The sequence below is a fragment of the Neofelis nebulosa genome, chromosome 14, assembly GCF_028018385.1.
Source record: "Neofelis nebulosa isolate mNeoNeb1 chromosome 14, mNeoNeb1.pri, whole genome shotgun sequence".
NCBI classification, from domain to species: Eukaryota; Metazoa; Chordata; class Mammalia; order Carnivora; family Felidae; genus Neofelis; species Neofelis nebulosa.
The window spans coordinates 44,293,033-44,313,087 of NC_080795.1; the positions used below are offsets into that span (position 1 = coordinate 44,293,033).

The following is a 20,055-nucleotide window of genomic DNA, read 5'->3' on the forward strand; positions in this document are numbered from 1 at the left end:
GGGGAAGTACCATCCATCCATCCATCCACCCTATGTCCATTCACTCATTCATTTATTCATCCAATACTTATTGGTTCCTTCTAGGGGCCAGGCACTCTTACGCGGTGGTGGGAGGAAAATGAGTGTTTCTCTTATATGTCTGAGACCCAAGAAACACTCAGATCTTGCTTTCCCTTGTGCTCCACACGTGTGGAGAAGGTGAAAGATGCCATCAGTTTACAATTCTAATCAGCTTGGTCAGTTCAGTGCACGCTTCCTTATGCCCACAGAATTAATTAGGAGACCATAGCAATAATTCCCACACCAGGGAGGAGTTTATGACATAGCGAGAGGATAAGGGGTGTGGGATGGTCGCACGATTTAGAATGACAGATCACTTCAGGGAAGAAACCTGGCTTTGAGGGAAAACTAGTGAATCTGGGAAGGAGCCCACACAAGTGGTTGGATGCAGCTGGAGAGAGGGGTTAGAGTTCAAGGAAAAAGCCCTGGCTGGATGTGCTTGGTGGTAGCAACTGACCCTGAGAATGGATAAAATCTTGGAGGGAGAGAGAGAGAGCGTGGAAAGGGAAGGTCAGGGTCTGAGCTTCGGGGCAGCCCACAAGGAGAGCAAGGAGCCAGAGTGGAGGAGCAAGCAGGCTGCGCCCACAAACAGCCAGCCCGCAGCTTCTGAACAAATGGCCTGCCTGGCCCCAGGCTCTGCTAGGACCGCCCTGAGCAGAGGAGGAGGACTGCTGAGCAGAGGGCGTGCAGTCACGGAGCTTCCTCTCCGCCCTGGCTGCTGGGCCCCGGAACTCGGGTTCCGTGCAGTCTGCTCGCCCTCTGGCTGGGCCAGGCTACAGGGTTAAAAAACAAAGAAGAAGAAAAGAAAGGAATCTGGGGTGAGTAGCGTTCTCATGGGAGAATTGAGTTGACTGCATGTGAGCAGAGAGCCGGCCATTGGGAAAGGATGACCACACGTCAGGGGAAAGCGAGTTTGAAGCTCATAGAGCTGCTTTTCTGCTTTCCTCTTTTCACAAGCACCTAGAAAAGTGGTTCTCAGAGTGGCCCCCCAGACAGCAGCTCAGCTTTGCAGGGAAACTGGTTAGAAATGCAAACTCCCAGGCCTGACCCTAGCGCTACCAGATCAGGGATTCTGGGGTGGGACCTAGGAATGTGTGTTTCGGGAGCACCTAGGTGGCTCAGTCCATTCATCGTCCGACTCTTGATTTCGGCTCAGGTCATGATCTCATGGTTCGTGGGTTCGAGCCCCGCATTGGGCTCCCTGCTGACAGTGCAGAGCCTGCTTGGGATTCTCTCTCTCTCAAAATAAATAAATAAACTTAAAACACACATTCCTTTTTTTTTTTTTTTTTAACAAGCCCTCCGGGAAATTCTGATGTAAGCTCAAGTTTAAAAACCACTGACCTACGCACTTTGAACTAAATCTCTGAGAGGCTCCACTCAGTAAGGAATTTATATTAAGAACATGATGATGTGACAGCCGTTTGGAAATTGCAAAGTGCTCTATAAGAATAGGGCATTACTTGTGCATGTTTATTTATTTTGATCAACCTCATTCGGTCAGATTTACTTACGTGTTAAGGCTTTATTTGGGGGGATATCCCTTTAAGAGAATGAAAATTCTGTGAGTGAATAGGAGGACTGATTGAAAAATAATTCAGCTCTTGGGGAGAGAAGGATTCGAGGCACAGCTGGGGTTTGCCCAAAAGGACAGGTTTGTTTTTCTCAGTGACATTGGGTTTGTTTTGTTTCTTCCAGCGTAGAAGCACAAGGCTGATGACTCACATTTACTGTTGAAAGTCTTAAAATCCGAACTGCAGCTGTCAAAATAAGATTAGTGCTTTCAGGCACCATGAAAGAAGGGGGATGGTCCTTGAAACACAGGCTTCGGTTTGTGGAGTCTTAACTCTGGAAGGGCTTCAGATTGGTGCAGGCAGAACCCCATTGTTTCCCACTTGAGTGAAGTAACAGCCCTAATAATACATTTCTCTTCTCTCTTGCTGCGAAAGGTAACTTCTGATTTCTACATCTCAGGGTAAATAACAGCAGGAGCTGTTTGAAAAGTGGAACGTGTCTTTAAAGGTGTTCATTTTGCTTTAGCTCCAAACTAGCTTAAACTGTCGTTGGTGTGAACAGCATGCAGTGTGGCTTGTCTCAAACTCTGAAAAGCCAGTAAAAACCCTTTGATTTCACCTGGCATGATGTCAGCCACAGTCTTTGTCCCGTGCTTCTCGTCCAGTGTAACGAGATGGGAGGTTTTCCAAGTTCTCCAGCCAAGGCACAGCACCAGGGTTTCGAGAGCACAAACTAAGGAAGGCACTTAAATCTAGGGTGCGTGCGTGCCTCGGGGCAAACACTAGGGTTGGATTTGAGCACAACTGTGGGGCTCTTACTTATCAAACCCTCAGTGATTTATCTCACCTGGGAAGACTGAGCAGCTGAAGTTAGCATCGCTCCCTGTAATTCACAAGGAACTAAAAGAAGCAAGTAAATTCTGTCAGCTCTGTGCTAATGATCGCCTTCTGGTAAGGCATTGCTTGCGTTTGGTGAGATCTTTTGTTACAAAACTCACAATTGTCTACTTTGCCGTATCAGATCAATTCAGCAGAGAGTTCACAAACCACAGCTTAGTCAAAGATACGTTGACATTATTTAAAGAAATCTGAATCTATGTCTGAGTGTGGAATTTTCACAGGCACCCATAAAGTGACACCATATTGCAGTTGTGATGTAGGCAAAATTCTCAGTGAGACCACCTTCTGGCCACACAATATAAAACAGAAGTTCCCTTCTTTCCACACGCCCTACTCCTTTTTCCTGCTAATTTTGTTTGGCAGCACTTAAGAGATCTAACATACGGTTTTACCTGTTTATTTTATGTCTGGCCCCTATCAGTGGTGTGCTGGCAGATGTTTAACAACCAGATCTGCAGGGGGAAAATGCTCTGGTTTCTAATGTTCACTGACTCCTGTGGTGTAAATACTGACACTGTGGCCGATTTCAAGCCACCTGCCTGGCCTTGCTGACTACAGAGTAGGGGAGAGGTTGGCACTATCTGTCATGGGGGCTAGTGGGAGCTGGCCCCATACACACCACTGGCTCCCCATTTGAATATTGGCTCTGTGGGCACAGAGATCAACTGATAGATTTTTTACCTCTTTCATTCACTGTTATTTTCCCAGTACTTTGAACAGTTTGACAAATGGATGAATCAATGCAATCCTTCAGATATTTTTTTAGTTTGTATTTATTTTTAAATTTGTTTAATGTTTATTTATTTTTGAGAGAGACAGATCTTTAACAGGGGAGAGACAGAGAGAGAGGGAGACACGGAATCCAAAGCAGGCTCCAGGCTCTGAGCTGTCAGCACAGCCCAGTGCAGGGTTCGAACCCATGAACAGTGAGATCGTGACCTGAGCTGAAGTCTGACGCTCAACCGACTGAGCCACCCAGGCACCCCTCAAATATATTTTTAAAAACTGACCATCTGCCTGACACCGTGCTAGATATTTGAGCTGGAGGGCTGAGCAAAGTAAGCCCTGCCCTCAGATGGTAGGGAAAATAGGATTCAATAATCATTGTAAGTGGAGTGTTAAATTGTGGTTGTGGAGATCATGAGGAAGAACTTGACCTCTAATGGGGAGCAGTCAAATAAGAGCCACTTGAGTACTCCAGGCTGGTGGCGGTCAAGTCCAATCAACAGATGTCCACTATGCACCTGCTGTGTGAAATGCATGGTATTATACAGACATCCGGAGGAACTCCCAGGCTAATCCTGTCCTTCTCAGAGTTTTCAGCTGAGGTAAGATTGATGAGGGAGAAAAACCTGACAACCCCATGCTTATGTAGCATGGACATGGGTTCATTCTCTCATTCGTAAGTCTTTACCGAGCCAGGCACCGTGCTAGGTACAGGGATGCAGCAGATAACAAGGCCGCCAGTACCTTAGCTGTCATGACCATACTGGCATCTGCAGGCTGGGGGCTGGCTCCCAGATGTCACTGCACTCTGGGCCCCCTTCTGGTATGGGAACACCTCTTTCTGAGGACAGGGAGAGGTAGAGGCTCAGGAGGAATTTTGTTCCCATGATACTCATCCTGCCAGGATCTGTTTCTGATGGAAGAGAGTAGGACTCTAGGAGCATCCCTGTTGGGAGGCAGGGAATGTGGGCCCTTGTCACTCTTCTTTCAGCAGATGAACACTTACGGAGCACCAAGCACACGCGCTAGGACAGTGGGCAAGGCTCTGGGAAATCAGTGAGTCAGATCAGCTCACATTCCAGCGGGGCAGGCCGACGTGATCAGGTCCTTCCAATACCATTGGATAAATGCGTACGCGCTGGAGTGGCTCCCAGAGGAAGGAGCCTTTAAGCCCAGCCAACCTGGAGAAGGCTTCTTAGAGGAGGCAACATTTGACTGAAGTCATGAGCCATGATGGGGGTCGCCAGGTAGAGAAGGCTTGGAAGGATCATGGGAACTCTGAATTCAGTGCTTCTCCCATCCCTCATGGTTTTATTACCCTTCAGTGAAACCCTCCGGCTGTGAGAAAAAGAAGCGCTGTTTTTCAAAAGCATAAGGAGTCATTCAAAGATGTCTGTGTTTGTTTCAAATGGAAGTGACCACTGCCAGAAAAACAATGTTGTTTTGTCAGAGCCTAGTCTGCATGTATTCCTTTGTCTTTGTTGAATTAAGTTAATCCCTCAAAGATTTCCCTGGGGACGGTGCAGATCACCAGTGGCCATAAATCCCCAACATTATAAAAACATTATGAAAGTACAATACACACGAAGCCAACTGGCAAGCTTGCTCTTTGTGGGGCCGGACTTCTGGAATGTGAGTGATAAGCCTCCTGTTCCTACCACACTCCGTGCCCTCACGTAGTGTCTGCGATTCCGTCAGCCACTTTGGAGAGGGAACCAAGGACAGCGGTAATTCTGAGATTGGTTTAAAAGAGGAAACTCAGCCTCACAGTCTCCGTTAATAAAGGGGGGAGACTGGCCCCTGGGTCTGGGCACCTTCCACTCGGATGATTGTAAGGGACTTTTTATCCAGTTCGATGACACTCAACCCGGCTGCACGCTGCAGTTATTTGGGGAGCTTTCGCCAACCCTGCTGCCTGCATTCCACTCTGGCCAGTCTGGTTTAAGGAGCGGGGTGCCCTGGGCATCAGGGTTTTCTTTTTTTTTTTTTCTTTTTAAAAAAAAAATTTTTTTTTTAACATTTATTTATTTTTGAGACAGAGAGAGACAGAGCATGAACGGGGGAGGGTCAGAGAGAGGGAGACACAGAATCTGAAACAGGCTCCAGGCTCTGAGCCGTCAGCACAGAGCCCGACGCGGGGCTCGAACCCACGGACAGTGAGATTGTGACCTGAGCTGAAGTCGGACGCTTAGCCGACTGAGCCACCCAGGTGCCCCAGGGTTTTCTAAAGGTCCCCAGGTGGTTCTGATGGGTAGCCAAGGTCGGACGCTGCCGCTCCTGTAGACTGGATCTTGCAGTTATTCCCAGGCCATTCTGTGGGTGTCCCAGCCCTGTCCCAAAAGGAATATGCATTGCCTCTCTACCTACCCTCTGGGGAGAGGTCTTTTGGAAAAAAAAGATGGTTGCTTCAAGCTCCTGGTTCCTTGCTTTCAAAATGCTGCTTTCAGAGGGGTTCTTTTGTAGCATGTTGGGGGTTTTTTTTTCATTATTATAAAAGCTCCTGTTAGAAACTCTTGTTAGAAAACTTGAAAGCAGATCATTATAAGAGCCTAAAAATCACCTGTACTCCCACTATTCCTTTGTAACCGCTATTAGGCGGGGTTCCTGCTAGACACCAAAGGAGGCAAAGCAGCAGCTAGAGCAGAGAAGGGAGACCCAGGTGAAGAAGCTCATGCCCCTCACTTGAGAGAGGGACTTGGGATTTGGGAGGTAGGTTGTTCCAGTGTGTTGGGGTGACATTTTCCAGTCATGAGGCTTTTGTGCAGGCACTGTCTCATCCGCACTAGGGAGCTCAGAGTCTAGCAAGGGCAACAGTAAATACATGGCTACTTAAATGCCTACGCAATTGGGGCGCCTGGGTGGCTCAGTGGTTAAGCGTCCGACTTCGGCTCAGGTCATGATCTCGCGGTCTGTGAGTTCAAGCCCCACGTCGGGCTCTGTGCTGACAGCTCAGAGCCTGGAGCCTGTTTCAGATTCTGTGTCTCCCTCTCTCTCTCTGACCCTCCCCCCTTCATGCTCTGTCTCTCTCTGTCTCAAAAATAAATAAACGTTAAAAAAAAATTTACAAAAACAAAAAACATAAATAAATAAATGCCTACGCAATTAACATTGTGATACATGCCAAGGGGAAGAGTGCAGGCCTGCACTGACAGCCGATAGGGGAGGCGGAAAACTCTGGCCCTGAAGAACAAGCGAAGGTCCTCATATCAGGAGGTTAATTTTTCCATCCGTGTGCAGACAGACCAGAGCTATTTCGGCATGGAATTAAAAAACAAACAAACAAGCAAACAAAAAAAACCTACTGCTGTTCCCAAACAAAGCAGTGATTTTATTTAACAGCTAGAAGTCCTCTAAGTTTCCCAGAGCCGAAGAAGCTGCCAGATCCCTCCTTCTAAAGGACAACCCAGGTGGCATTGCCCTCTCTCTCTTTTGATGGATTTTACCCTGACTGGTCCCCATCACCTGCTTAATCAATCACCTGCTTAACCTGAGACTTCTCAGCCTACCTTCCAGCCCTCTGCCATCTGGTGTCAGTTGTCCTTCTGATCCCCCCTCCTGCTACTTCCCTTGGAATGCTCAGCATGGGATTTAGCTACCACAACTGTCCTACTTTCCTCATTTCTGCACATTCACTCACACTGCTCCCTCGGCCCATAGTACCTTTCCCGTTTTCCATTCTCTCGCCTGTACCTGCCAGCCTTTTCCAGTCTACCCTTGACTATGGGGCTAGTTTGTTCTACCTCAGGACCTTTGCATCTGCCGTTCTTTCAGTCAGAAATGCTCTTCCCAGAGCTTCATGTTACCCTTAGAATACAAGCTGGGTGAGAGCAGGAACTCCTTCCTCTGTTTGGTTCACCACTGTATCCCCAGGGCCTGGGACACTGTAGGTGCTTCATTTATTGATAAATGAAGAGTATCCTGTGATTCAGATTTTTCTTAGGTCTCTAGCTTAGGCTTGTAACTTAACTGTAGGTTTTATCATTCTTTAATGATTCACTATGATTTTTACATGAGCTGAAGTTTTTTTCTGGTTATTGGTGTTTTCCTTCTATCTAAATCCAATGGAACTCTCGATTGGAGTTCCCAATTGGAAATCTAAGGTAAAATATACTGGTAATAGAAGAATTTGCATCTATAATTTTCTTCTTCTACTTTATTGATTTGAGAATGAAAATACTTCTTTTTAGCACTTGAAAGCCTGAGTCCTTATTTGTGGAATATTAGGCATAAGCCTTTTTTTTAATGTTAAGAAGCAGATTTTATTTTAAAAAATTACTTAATGCATTTAATAGAGGTGATGAATCAATCAGATTTTATCTTTTTATCAATTTTATATATTTATCTAAAAGCATAATAAATAATAAAACTCAGTGACACAGGTGATTACATTGAAGTGTAGCCATTGGATTGATTCAGGGATCAATCAGGCTTTCTAGTTAATTGAGTTTTTATTGTAGCTTTCATAGTGATAACTTTTAACCAGAGAAAACTCTTTTTAATATATTCAATTTCTTTAATGCTCTTTGATTTTCTTCAACTTTAATGGTAAAGTCACTGGAAGAGCTAGTTAAGAGACCAAGGCATTCTCCTAGCTGAGAAGTAATGTTTATCGGGTCAGCCTGTTTGTGCAAAGGAGAGACTGAGTCAGCGATGGATTGAAAATGCCTTGAACCTTTTCATCCTCTGATATACTTTTAGTTTCATTGCAGCAAATGCATTCCTGTGAGTGCATTCTTACATTGCATTTGTGTGAAACCCCAGGGCTCAGCACTCTGTGGACACATAATAAATACTTGACTGATGTAGGCCCACTAATAACCATACATCCATTTATCCCTAGTAATCTTTGTTACCTCTACCTAACCTCCTTTGGCTTCGCCTTTTCCTCGTGTGTTGCTGGCATGAATAAGTAAAGCTCAAGGAGGATTTCCAAAGATTGTTCTGGTAGACAAATGGAATGAGGAGAAGTACATCCAAAAAGACAGATATTGAATTGGGACCTGCCATTTTTTGGGTGGAGTGACAGGTCTTCCCACTGTGCTCTCTCTCAGCTTCCCCATCTGCAAAATGTCAAAGACAGTGCAGATTATCTCCTGTAAACCGGTGAGACTGTGATTACAAAGCATTTTCGTTCTCGAAGAACCCGAGTGGTACTTGGTGCTGACCGGTGCAGATGCCTGCTCATGATAACTTCTAGTTCTCGGGAACCATCTGAATGCTTCAGAGCACTTTCATGAACATGAGGAAAAGACAGACCTGATGTTAATTCGAAATTATTCAATGCATTTAATAGAGGCGAATGATTCCAACTTTGAAAGATCTGTTTTTATTTACACATAAAAATCCACCAAAATGTTAATCGTGGTTGCCTCTGGATGGTAGGATTACAGTTATTCAATACGTTAAAGGTTATTCCGAAGGTTATTTTAGCAAGTGCTTGTTGTCTGGCCACGCGCGGAGGGCAGAGGGTCACGGACGTGTGTTCTGATGGTGTGACTTTGCCCCAGTCCAGGATCTCTGTGCGGCAGAGGACCACGGCTGTGAGCAGCTCTGCGTGAATGTGCTGGGCTCCTTTGTCTGCCAGTGTTACAGCGGCTTCATGCTGGCCGAGGATGGGAAGAGATGTGTGGGTGAGTATTCATCTGCCTCGTTTCATGAGGAAGGGCAAGTTGAGCACCGTGAGGAGGGAAGGGGAGCCCCCCAGGGACCCAGCTGCTTTCTTTTGAGTTTCAACAAAGTGCTCAGGTGTCTGGCCCAGTTGTTGGTCAGAATGCAAACTCTGAAGACTTCATTTAGGGCTGCAGCTGGCATTTTCTCCTACTGGGTCCTCAGCAAAAGGCATATTTATGGTAATCTACGTAAATAGAATTGTCCCTTTATATACTACATCGCTTGAAAAAGACTGTGCTGGTCTTCAGCCAATGCGGAGGCTGTTTGAGATGGCCTGACTTCAGGACAGCTCATGTGTTGCACACTCACTTGCCGGTGGGCAAGCTTGCTGAGTGGCCCCTCAGGGACGTAGGCAGCCTTCCTCCTAAGTATAGATCTGCAGTTCGGTGACAGTCCCAAGTGGCTGCCAGGTGTAAAGCCCAGCTGTATGCAGGAAGACACCATTGTCAGAGGCAAGGAACAGTGGCCTCAAATGCGGACCCCAGGGAAGAAGTTTCAGGGGCAGTGCTTAGAATTTCAGGCACCAACTTGCCATCGGGTGAGTGACTTCCCACTTGAGCAACTCCACATTGTGTGACCTGGTGGGAGGTAGGAAAGGTGGGGTGGCATCTGATTTCTGCAGTGAAGGATGATGGTTCTCCTCAGCACCTGGAGAGCGGGCCAGCACATCCCTTACGCCCCCGACCAGTGGGTCTGCAAAACACCTAAAACTTGCATGGTCTCTTTCATCCTTCCTCCAACAAACAGTGCCCAGCAAACAGTAGGTGTTCCATTAACTGAACTCAGTACTTAGAAGGCAAAAAATCTGGAGGCAAAGGAAGGGAAAGGGCTCGACTCACACCAGACCTGGAACCTGCATTTTTCTGACTCTAAATCCTGTGTTTTCTCTTCTGCCCACACCCCATGGTTTTCAGGGGCCTTGTATGTCTTCCTTCCCATAGTGAATGATTATTATTTTGCACATAGAATTGACATTTTCCAGCACACTTTGATACTTAGCTAAGGATGTGGAAGGAAAAAGCAACAAAGCAAAAGCATGGGTGTCCTGCTCATCGCAGGTGAGGATAGAATGGGTTTGCTTGCTTGTTTGTACACACTGATGGGAATGAAAACTCCACTTGTCACAAATGGAATTGGTCTCCAAAGCGGTTCTGTTTATTTTTTTCTTTTTTCTTTTCATTTTTTTTTAAATGTTTATTTATTTTTGACAGAGAGACAGAGCATGAGCAAGGGAGGTACAGAGAGAGAGGGAGACACAGAATCCGAAGCAGGCTTCAGGCTCTGAGCTGTCAGCACAGAGCCCGATGCAGGGCTCGAACTCATAGACCGCAAGATCATGACCTGAGCCAAAGTCGGATGCTCAACCGACTGAGCCACCCAGGCGCCCCTGTTTATTTTTTTCTTAATCTGCTAGTGGTGACAGCGATAGGTGGCAAGTCACCACATCCGCTAGCACGGGCAACAAAGAAGCCGACATATAAACACCAACTCTTACTATTTTTGCTTCATTCATTTGTATTCTGCAAGCAACATACTTTCGTTGAGGATGAGGATTAAACACATGAGAAAATCCCTATTAATCGTTTGTTATATTATCTGCTGGACTTTCCCCCATACAAATATCTAATTCAAAACATTTTGTTAATGTTTAACAAAATGAAGTCATACTATTTATTTTGTTTAACCTATATTTTTTCCCTCACCAGTTGTTAAATGGGTAGAACTTTGGGTGCTATTGGGTCAGAAGGAAATCAGGCCATTGGGAATAAGGCCAGGGGATAAGCTTCAGGAAAAGGGGTGAGGGTGACTGCTTAATTGGGTGAGGGAAGGAGCAGGGAAGGCCCAGAACATGTGTGGGTGACAGGGGGTGGAAGCGGGGGATGGGGGCGGGCAGTAGGGGCCATGGCTGGGGCAGGAGGCCTGCCCTGGCCCTTGGGAAACTGGAGGGTGGTGAGGAACCCAGTTTTCTGAGTATTGCCAAATAATTGCCTAATCATCCCTGTGTATTAGAGGACCTTTGTGTCTCTAAGGGTTTTGCTGTAACTTTGGGGGTTTGACATTTGCTGAAGAGCAACAAGCCTGAGAGTAGATTCTATGGTTGCCAGGGAGCTGTTGTGGACTGTGTTTATCAGAGAAGGGCATTTCTCTGCTGCTGAGTGTATGTAGAATGCCTTTCCTTGGGGGGGCATCAAGGCAGAAGAATGGGAAAATGGGGAGAGACTGTGTGTGACCCAGGTGTCATCCACCAGATATTCCTGTCATCCTCCTCCCCAACCAAGCACCTGTTGGAGGCTGGGAGTGAGATGATTACGTGCTGGTGGACCATTGTTGCCAGTTTCCTTGGTTAGGGATACATTACAAATTTTCAGAAGGTCAAGTGCTTTTGATGGGTTTATGCTGAGTGCATAACAAGTGGTGATGGTTAATAGGCTACAGAAGGTCAGAGAAGAGGGTCGTTATGACGGCTAGCGTGGGGGGACATCTGGGCAATGCAGGAAGGGTAGCCATTGGACAAGTGTCCAGGGCAAGGGGAGATATTGAGGGCAGTAATGGTGTGGGGACAGCAGTGGTCATTGGGAGGGGCAGGCCTTGCTCCTGGGAGCTGGTGGAGGAGGGGGAGACTGTCACAGGAATGCCACACTGAAAACTTAACAGGAAACCTGACCTGAAGATATCAGTCTGAAGGGGCTTGTCAAAGATGAAGACCCCGGGTGTCAGACATAGACAGGAAATTTAGAGAAGCAAAGGCTGGTAAGGACTATGGAAGCATTCCATCAGGTGCTAGTTTGGGTGGCCCGTATATAGATGGGAACGTTTAAGAATATGGGGACCATAAATCCCAGTTAATCCAGGACGATCCCAGTTTATGCCTTGTTGGCTCAATTCTCAATAGCCCTCCCTTTCGCTTTCAAAGGGGTTCTATTTTGGGTGATAAATGATAGGATCACCCTGGTTAAAACCTGTCTGACTTAAACAATGGAAGAGACCAGCTCTGCGGAAGCAGAGAATTCCTATAGGTGTGAAGTAGAAGACGGAGATACCAGGTGGAACCATAGTGTTCAGGGCTTTGAAAATCAGGCTGAAGAGTCTGGGCTTCATCTCTGGAAAGGAGACACTGACGGGTTTCTAATTGGGAATGGCAAATGCAAAGCCTCATTTTAGGAAACTTAATCTCCTTGTGGTGCACTGCAGGATAGATTCCAGAAGGAAGATGGTGAGGGATGGAAAGACCAGTTAGGAGACTCTGGCAGCCTTCAGGGGAGAGGTGACAAGGGCCAGAGTTTGAGTGGTGACTGAAGAAATGGAGAGGGAAGGAGTAGAGATGAAGAGAGGCTGTAAATAAAGGGGAGGAGGAAAAGTCAAAAGTGCTTTCACTTGAGTTTGAGCTTCCATGACTCTGAAAGAGAATGAGTAGTTTTAGACCAGGTGAGTATGAAGTTGTGGTGGGACCCCGACAAGGATGTGTCAAGAGGGAGGAGAAAGGAGCACCATGTGAAGAGAGATGGGTAGAGCCATCGATGTAGCCGGGAAGCAGCTCAGTCCATTTCTTTCTGAATTTTAATTTCTACTTATTTTTTACTTTAAACATTTATTTGTGTGTGTGTGTTTGTTTTGTCTGTCAATACAGTAAGACCTGGGCTCAAACCCCAGTTCTGCTGCTGGCTGGGCATGGGTCATTGCATTTCTGAGCCTCGGTTTTCTCACCCATATCGTAGAGTAATAATACCTACATCATAGTGTTTTGCGGGATTAAATAAGGTAATGAGTAAAGTCTCTCATACACGCGAGACAGTTATTACTATGATAGCATATATCATCATCATCATCATTTCCTGGCCGTCACGAAGTATGGAATGAGGAGAGAATGAAGGCCTGAACTTTGCTGGCCTGAGCCACATGTAGGGAGCAGGGGGGACAAGTAGGGCAGGAAAAATATCCCTGAAGGAACAGCCTAAGGTTGGGGGCAGGGGTGGGAGTGGGAGAGGTGGGTAAGAAAATCAAAAGTCATGGGATAAGATGAGAAAGAGAATTTCTAGGCCACGGCAATATTAATGTCATGCTCCAGCGAGGCCAAAGGGAACAGAACTTAGGGGAAAAGCCGTTGAGTTGAGTCACTGATTCATCTCAGCAAATATTTCCTAACTCTCTGCCAGGCCTTCTTCTGGGCGTTAGGGACACAAAGATGACCAGGAGCCCACTGATGATGATCAAGAGGGGCGGGATAAAGGGCAGATTTCAGGAGAAGGGGTAGGTGGTAAGACAGTGGGGGCAGTAAGCCTAAACTATTTATTTAAAGATGTGCTAGAAATTCACCACATCCAGCTATGGGTGAATGGATGCAATTGTTTTCGGTTTCAGCATCTTCAAAGCTGAGGTTCTAGTACTTTGACTCATCCCAGAAGTATGACTATGACCTGCATGAAAATTCAATTCGTAGCCAGACTCAGGACTTTTTAGGCAGCATTTCCACACTTTGGAGTTAGTAGAACATTAAATTCCAGTGTCGAAGTCCCATTTCCCTAACTGCTCATTTCACTCTGGACAGGACTGAATTTATTTCCACATTCAGGTGATTGAGAGTAGATTCCCAACTAAGGTCCTTTTTTGTATTGAGTTCCCTGTATTTGTAATCCATCAGCTACCACTAAAGCTGTGTTAATTTCCACCCAAAACAGCATTTTTCAGAGACCATTTATCTCTATCTTTAAGGGTGAATTTCCTGCTGTGCTTGTTTACCTCTGGTGTTTACCCACTGCCTTGTCTTTGGGGATAACTTTGGTCCTGTTTGCATCTTATCTGCCTAAACAGATTGTAAACCCTTGGGGATAGAAGTCAATGATCGTACTTTTCATCTTTCAGAGTAGACTTGTGGTATGTCTCAGTGCATTGACTGAGGCTGAGTGATTGATCACAATCTCAAGCACTCGTGTATTTTAAAAAAAAATCTTGTCCCCTTGATTGATTTTTAAATTACAAAATCAATTTTTGCGTATTAAAAAAATTGTCAGAGTATAGATGTGTGTAAAGTCAAAACCTGAAAGTCATTCCTCCCCACTTTTACTTTCTGGAAGTAATCACTGCTAAAAGCTTGGCTTCTCCTTTCTGCCTTCCTTCTAAGATGTCTTATGTAGAGTATTTGCTTGTCGTCACCATCCAGGGTTTAGCGTAATGCCTGATTGTATAGTAATTAATAAATGGTTGTGGAACAAATGAATGGCATTAAAGTATCCTATAACCCCCAAATTCAATGGTATCTGAATAAAGATGCAGGGCAATAAAAATATAATCTACATTTATTGAATGTTACTAAGTCATTGAAATACTTTATGTAGAATTGCAACAACCCTATGAAGTAGGTACTGTTGTTACCACATTTTATAAATCTCTTAAGACCTGTCTCTGACTTTATCTGTAAATTGAGGATAACAATAATACCTATTTCAAAGGATTGTTGTGAGGGCTGAGTTAATATGTGTAAGGCATTGGGACAGTGCTGTGTTTGTTAATATTATTACTATCATTATATTGTCTGCTACGTGGGCAACTGATAAACATTAGCTAAGTCTGAATTTCTATATCCTTTATAAATTTTTGTCTTATGAATGCTTGCATTTAATAGTACATCAGGTGTATGCCATTTGCAATGACACGAACAGAACTAGAGTGTATCATGCTAAGCGAAGTAAGTCAGAGAAAGACAAATACCATATGATTTCACTAATATGTGGAATTTAAGAAACAAAACAGGTGAACATAGGGGAAGGGAAAGAAAAATAAAACAAGATAAAAACAGAGAGGGAAGCAAACCATAAGAAACTCTCTCTCTCTTTTTTTAAAGAATTTGTGCTTTTTAATTTATTTTTAATGTTTATTTATTTTGGAGAGAGAGAGAGAGACAGGGTGTGAGCGGGGGAGGGGCAGAGAGAGACACACACACACACACAGAATCTGAAGCAGGCTCCAGGCTCTGACCTGTCAGCACAGAGCCCGATGCGGGGCTCGAACTCATGAACCATGACAAGATTGTGACCTAAGCCTAAGTCTGACGCTTAACCTACTGAGCCACCCAGGCGCCCCAAGAGACTCTAGAGGACAAACTGAGGGGCGATGGAGGGGTGTTGGGTAGGGGGATGAGCTAAATGGGTGATGGACATTAAGGAGGCCACTCGTTGGGATGAGCCCTGGGTGATATATGTAAGTGATGAACCACTGAATTCTACTCCTAAAACCAATACTACACTATGTGTTAACTAACTTGAATGAAAATAAAATCTTGTAAGAAAAAGAAATCATACTGAGGCCCATACTCAGAACTATGGTGGCACATAGCTTGGGGATTTAGCACGGCGTTACTGCTGCCTTCAGAGATATTTTTTTCCACTAGATTCTCCTCTACCAATTGCCCTCAGTAGGAGGGGATTGTTGATAATTAAGTGGGGGACAAGTGTGGGAGGATCCATCTTTATATTGAAATGTCAGGTTTTCAGTTCATCAGATAACTGCTCATGTTTGGAGCTTGACCTCCCCCATTTCAAGACATTAAGTATTGGATTTGTCCCTATACTGGCTTCCTAAGGCTTTTGTAACAAAACCGCAGACCGAGTGGCTTTAACATTAGAGATTTCTTTTCTCACAGTTCTGGAGGCTAAGGTTCCAAAGTCAAGGTGTCAGCAGGCTTGTCTTTCTCCTTGGCTTGTAGAAGGCCACTCCCTTGCTGTCTCTGTGTGTGGTCTTTCCTCTGTGAATATGCATACCTGGGTCCTCTGTGTGTCCATATCTCCTCCTCTTATAAGGACATCAGTCAGATTGGATTAGGGCCCACCCAAATGGCCTCATCCTAGAATCACTTCTTTAAAGATCCTATCTCCAAATACAGCCACAGCCTGACTGGGAACAGGACTTAAACGTACAAATTTAGGGTGGAGAAGACAATTCAGCTCAGAATATTTCCCTGTTGTTATCAAAATGGATAAGAAACTTTCTCCAGGTTTCGAGATCCTGCATAGAGAAATCCAGTTGTGTCCTGGTGGGAGAGGTTTTGTGAATCTGACTCTATATGTGTTATCTTCTGTATACTCAGCAAGTCAACTGCTTCTCCAATTTCTCTAATGATGAATTTGGTTTTTCTTACTCTGTCATCAACAAGCTTTAAAGCCCAAACGCTCCTCTTTGAAATATCCTGTTTCTACTAATGCCATCCCCTTGCAGACTGATCCCCACTGAGGCAACTTTGGATTGTGACCACATTGTAAATCAGAGACCATTGATCTTAGGCTTCATTACCTTGCACCAAAGTATCGTTTATCCTTGGACACAGCTGAGTGATTTTGCACATATTAGGCAGAGACTGAATGTGGCATGACTGGCTTCTAACCCTGAGATTTTAACACTTTGTGATCTGGAGGGTCCAATTCCCTACAGCCAGGGAATTACCCTTTCTGCTTATAAATGAGAGCATAGATATGTCAGGCAAATAACTGAGAAAGGATTTTATTGAAGGAGATGAGGACTTGGAACAACAGAAGCATTTCTGAGTTACACACATAGAGCACATCCATACATCTGCTCCCTAAACTTGGCCTCTCTTGTTACAAGTACAGTTTTGCAACCAAGAAAGTTATGCAAAGAACCCAAAATGTGTGGCAAAGGATGTCAGAGTTGAATGGACTGGATCTCTCTTGGTCTTAAAAAGCTTTTAGGGGCGCCTGGGTGGCTCAGTCGGTTAAGCGCCCGACTTCAGCTCAGGTCACGATCTCGCGGTCCGTGAGTTCGAGCCCCGCATCAGGCTCTGGGCTGATGGCTCAGAGCCTGGAGCCCGCTTCTGATTCTGTGTCTCCCTCTCTCTCTGCCCCTCCCCCGTTCATGCTGTGTCTCTCTCTGTCTCAAAAATAAATAAACGTTAAAATAAATTTAAAAAAAAAAAAAAAAAAAAAAGCTTTTAGGTTCACGTGCCTGGAAGCAGGCTCCCCAACATGTAATGTTGTACTGATGCCCTCTGCTGCTGTGCCCAGCAGCCTGGCAGTAAGCTAGAGAGTGGCCCTCAAATCAAGGTGGGATTTGACACCTTGGGGTTTTACAGTCCAGGGTCTTAAGACCCAGGAATGCTTAAATCCTGCCCTGCCAATCTCTCCTCACCCCTTCAGTTACTGAGCACATAAAAAACAAAACCAGCAACAGAATCAAAGTCCAGGAGAAGCCTTCTTACTCTGTGAGATTGGGCCTGTGGTTGGCTGAGAGACGGAAGGTATCTTTCAAAGAGTGGAATCATTAAAAACTGCATATCCAAACTTATCTTAACCTTTTTATTTTTATTTAAAACATATGAATGTACTTTTAATAATAATCACCTTTACTTACACCTTTAAAAATTACTAATTTAAGTTCATTTGTTGAACGCATGATTTAAAATTTTTTTCTTGCATAAAACATCCCCATAATGTATGCTCCATGATTTTCAATTTTGCTTTCTTTAAATTGGAGCAAGGATTTGAAGACTTCTATAAAGCAATCTAAGAGCAGAATCCTTATACATTTTTTTAAGGTTTTTTTTTTAAGTTTATTTATTTTTGAGAGAGAAAGAGAGAGCACACATGCACATTTAGTGTGCTCTGGGCATCAGGTGCTATATTTTCAGAAGGAATGAAAAGCATTGATGGATTAGGGATTGGTTAAGTGGAGGTCAGTTAAAACAGCTCATCTGCAACTTTATTAACCCCTGACCCATCCCTGGATGTTCTAGAGCATTCTGGAAAAAGGCAAGTTTGGAGTATAAGGCTCAGATTTTAGGCCTAAGCAAAACCTCCAACCTGTCCTCAGTCTAATATGGGGCCAGCATACTCAGGAGTTCTTCTGAGGGACATAGATGGCTGGACTCAGAAATTACACCCGCATGGTACATAAAGAGGAAGTTTCAAGAGAGAGAGAGAATCTGAGCTCCTGCCTTTAGGTACAGAGACCAGCTCACTCCTCATTGTAGTATTGTCAATTTCCTGGAATTTGGAAGTCAGAACTTGGAAGTCAGATCAACATCTCTTCTCTTTGGGGGGAACACTAAAATGTAGGTGGCCTGAGATGGCATGGGCTGACTGATGGCAGATACTCATATCAGGGGTTGGGAGATTCTTAAGATGAGGCCCAACATGTGGAGGCTGGAGGTGGGAAGTGCCTACTGCCAACACAGGTCAGTACGGGCCACTGCATGGCCCGCTTCTGTGACACAGACTCGGGCACGTGCCAGGGCTTGGTGTCCTTGATGTCTGTGTCCTCCGTTTCTGCAATTCTTTGCTTAATATGACAATGGTTCTTGAATGATGAGCTATTAACTTTTAGAAGGATTTGGTGCTACGGCAGTGTTTATGCTTTGACTCAACTCCAGCCACTGGCTAACATCCCATGACATGCAGATCCTGTAACTATGTGAATGTCCTGTTCCCACAATGACTTGTGTATTAAACCCTCCATTATTAGGCGCTGTTAGAACTCTTTGGGGAGGTGAAGTCACAAAAATGATACTTTAGACAGAGAGTTAATGAAGCCTGGAAGCAAAGGAATAAACAAAACGCAGGTTATTACCCTTTAAAACTGTAGACTTTGGGGCGCCTGGGTGGCTCAGTCGGTTAAGCGTCTGACTTCAGTTCAGGTCCTGGTCTCACACTCCGTGAGTTCAAGCCCTGCGTCGGGCTCTGTGCTGACAGCTCAGAGCCTGGAGCCTGCTTCCGATTCTGTGTCTCCCTGTCTCTCTGCCCCTCCCCTGCTCATGCTCTATCTCTCTCTGTCTCAAAAATAAATAAAAACATTAAAAAAAAAAAACTGTAGATTTTCCCTTTGCATCTTTAAAAAATTTTTTAAGTTATTTATTTATTTTTAATATAATTTATTGTCAAATTGGTTTCCATAACATTTATTTATTTTTGAGAGACCGAGCATGAGCAGGGGAGGGGCAGAGAGAGAAGGAGTCACAGAATTCAAAGCAGGCTCCAGGCTCTGAGGTGTCAGCACAGAGCCCGACGTGGGGCTCGAACCCACAAACCGTGAGATCATGACCTGAACTGATGTCAGATACTCAACCCACTGAGCCACCCAGGTGCCCCTACCCTTTGCATCTTTTGATTGTTGGGTTAAGTATGTCCTTGCCCTAGCAGCGCAGGGTTTTGTTTTTCAAGGCACACATGTGTATTAATTGCAGGTTCCATTTCCTTTTTATTATTTCCAAGTTTCTGACGTCAGAATATCCTAAAAGTGATAGAGGGAAATGTTTTTTAAAGGAGAAACAAATCATCCGTAATCCCACCACCTTGACACAGCAAGAATTTTTATTTCTTTTTCTTTTTTTTTTTTTTTTTTTTTTTTTTTTTTTTTTTTTTTTTTTTCAACGTTTATTTATTTTTGGGACAGAGAGAGACAGAGCATGAACGGGGGAGGGACAGAGAGAGGGAGACACAGAATCGGAAACAGGCTCCAGGCTCCGAGCCATCAGCCCAGAGCCTGACGCGGGGCTCGAACTCACGGACCGTGAGATCGTGACCTGGCTGAAGCCGGACGCTTAACCGACTGCGCCACCCAGGCGCCCCAAGAATTTTTATTTCTAATTCCCAGGCTTCAGGCATGCCTTTAGAGCTCTGTTTTACCTGGGTGTCACCTCTGTAAATATTCAGTTTTGAGATCTACTTTTTTCACCACATTTTGTCTGTCTTCCTATTTACAATTATGTTAGGATTATAATGTTAACAACTGCCTAATGCCCGAATCTCCTCCCACAAAACCCAGTGCACCTGTGCCCCTGACCCCCCCACCCCGGCCCCGCCGTCAGTTTACAGCCACTCCGCCCTCATGCCAGATCCCCCAAGTCAGCCTCAATCCTTCTTTCTTCCTCCTGGCTCGCCTCTATTCCGGCAGGACCCCCACTGGCCCCACCTCAACTCATACCTGGTGTATTAGCTTCCTAGGGCTGCCATCACAACGACCACAAACTGGGTGACTTACGCCAACAGAAATATGGTACCTCCTAGTTCTGGGGCTAGAAGTTCAAAATTGAGGTGCTGGCAGGGCCATGTTCCCACTGGAACTTGTAGGGGAGACTCCTTCCTTGTTTCTGGAGGTGGCTGTTGACCCTTGGTGTTCCTCAGCCCGCAGCCACATCCCTCCAGCCTCTGTCCTCACCTGGTGGTCTCCCTGTATGTCTGTG

The 20,055-nt window shown here is 45.1% G+C and overlaps 1 protein-coding gene across 3 annotated transcripts in view; it reads left to right on the forward strand.

The window, feature by feature from the left end:
• The window catches only part of MATN2 (matrilin 2), a 136,279-nt gene that overhangs the window by 65,702 nt on the left and 50,522 nt on the right, over window positions 1-20,055 (forward strand). For 2 of the 3 annotated variants that reach the window (XM_058698671.1, XM_058698670.1), the window contains exon 5: window positions 8,708-8,830. The exons of the other annotated variant lie outside the window; for it this stretch is intronic. In XM_058698671.1, the coding sequence (XP_058554654.1) occupies window positions 8,708-8,830 (123 nt within the window). The remainder of the gene's footprint in view (window positions 1-8,707; window positions 8,831-20,055) is intronic. 3 annotated transcript variants of the gene reach the window in all.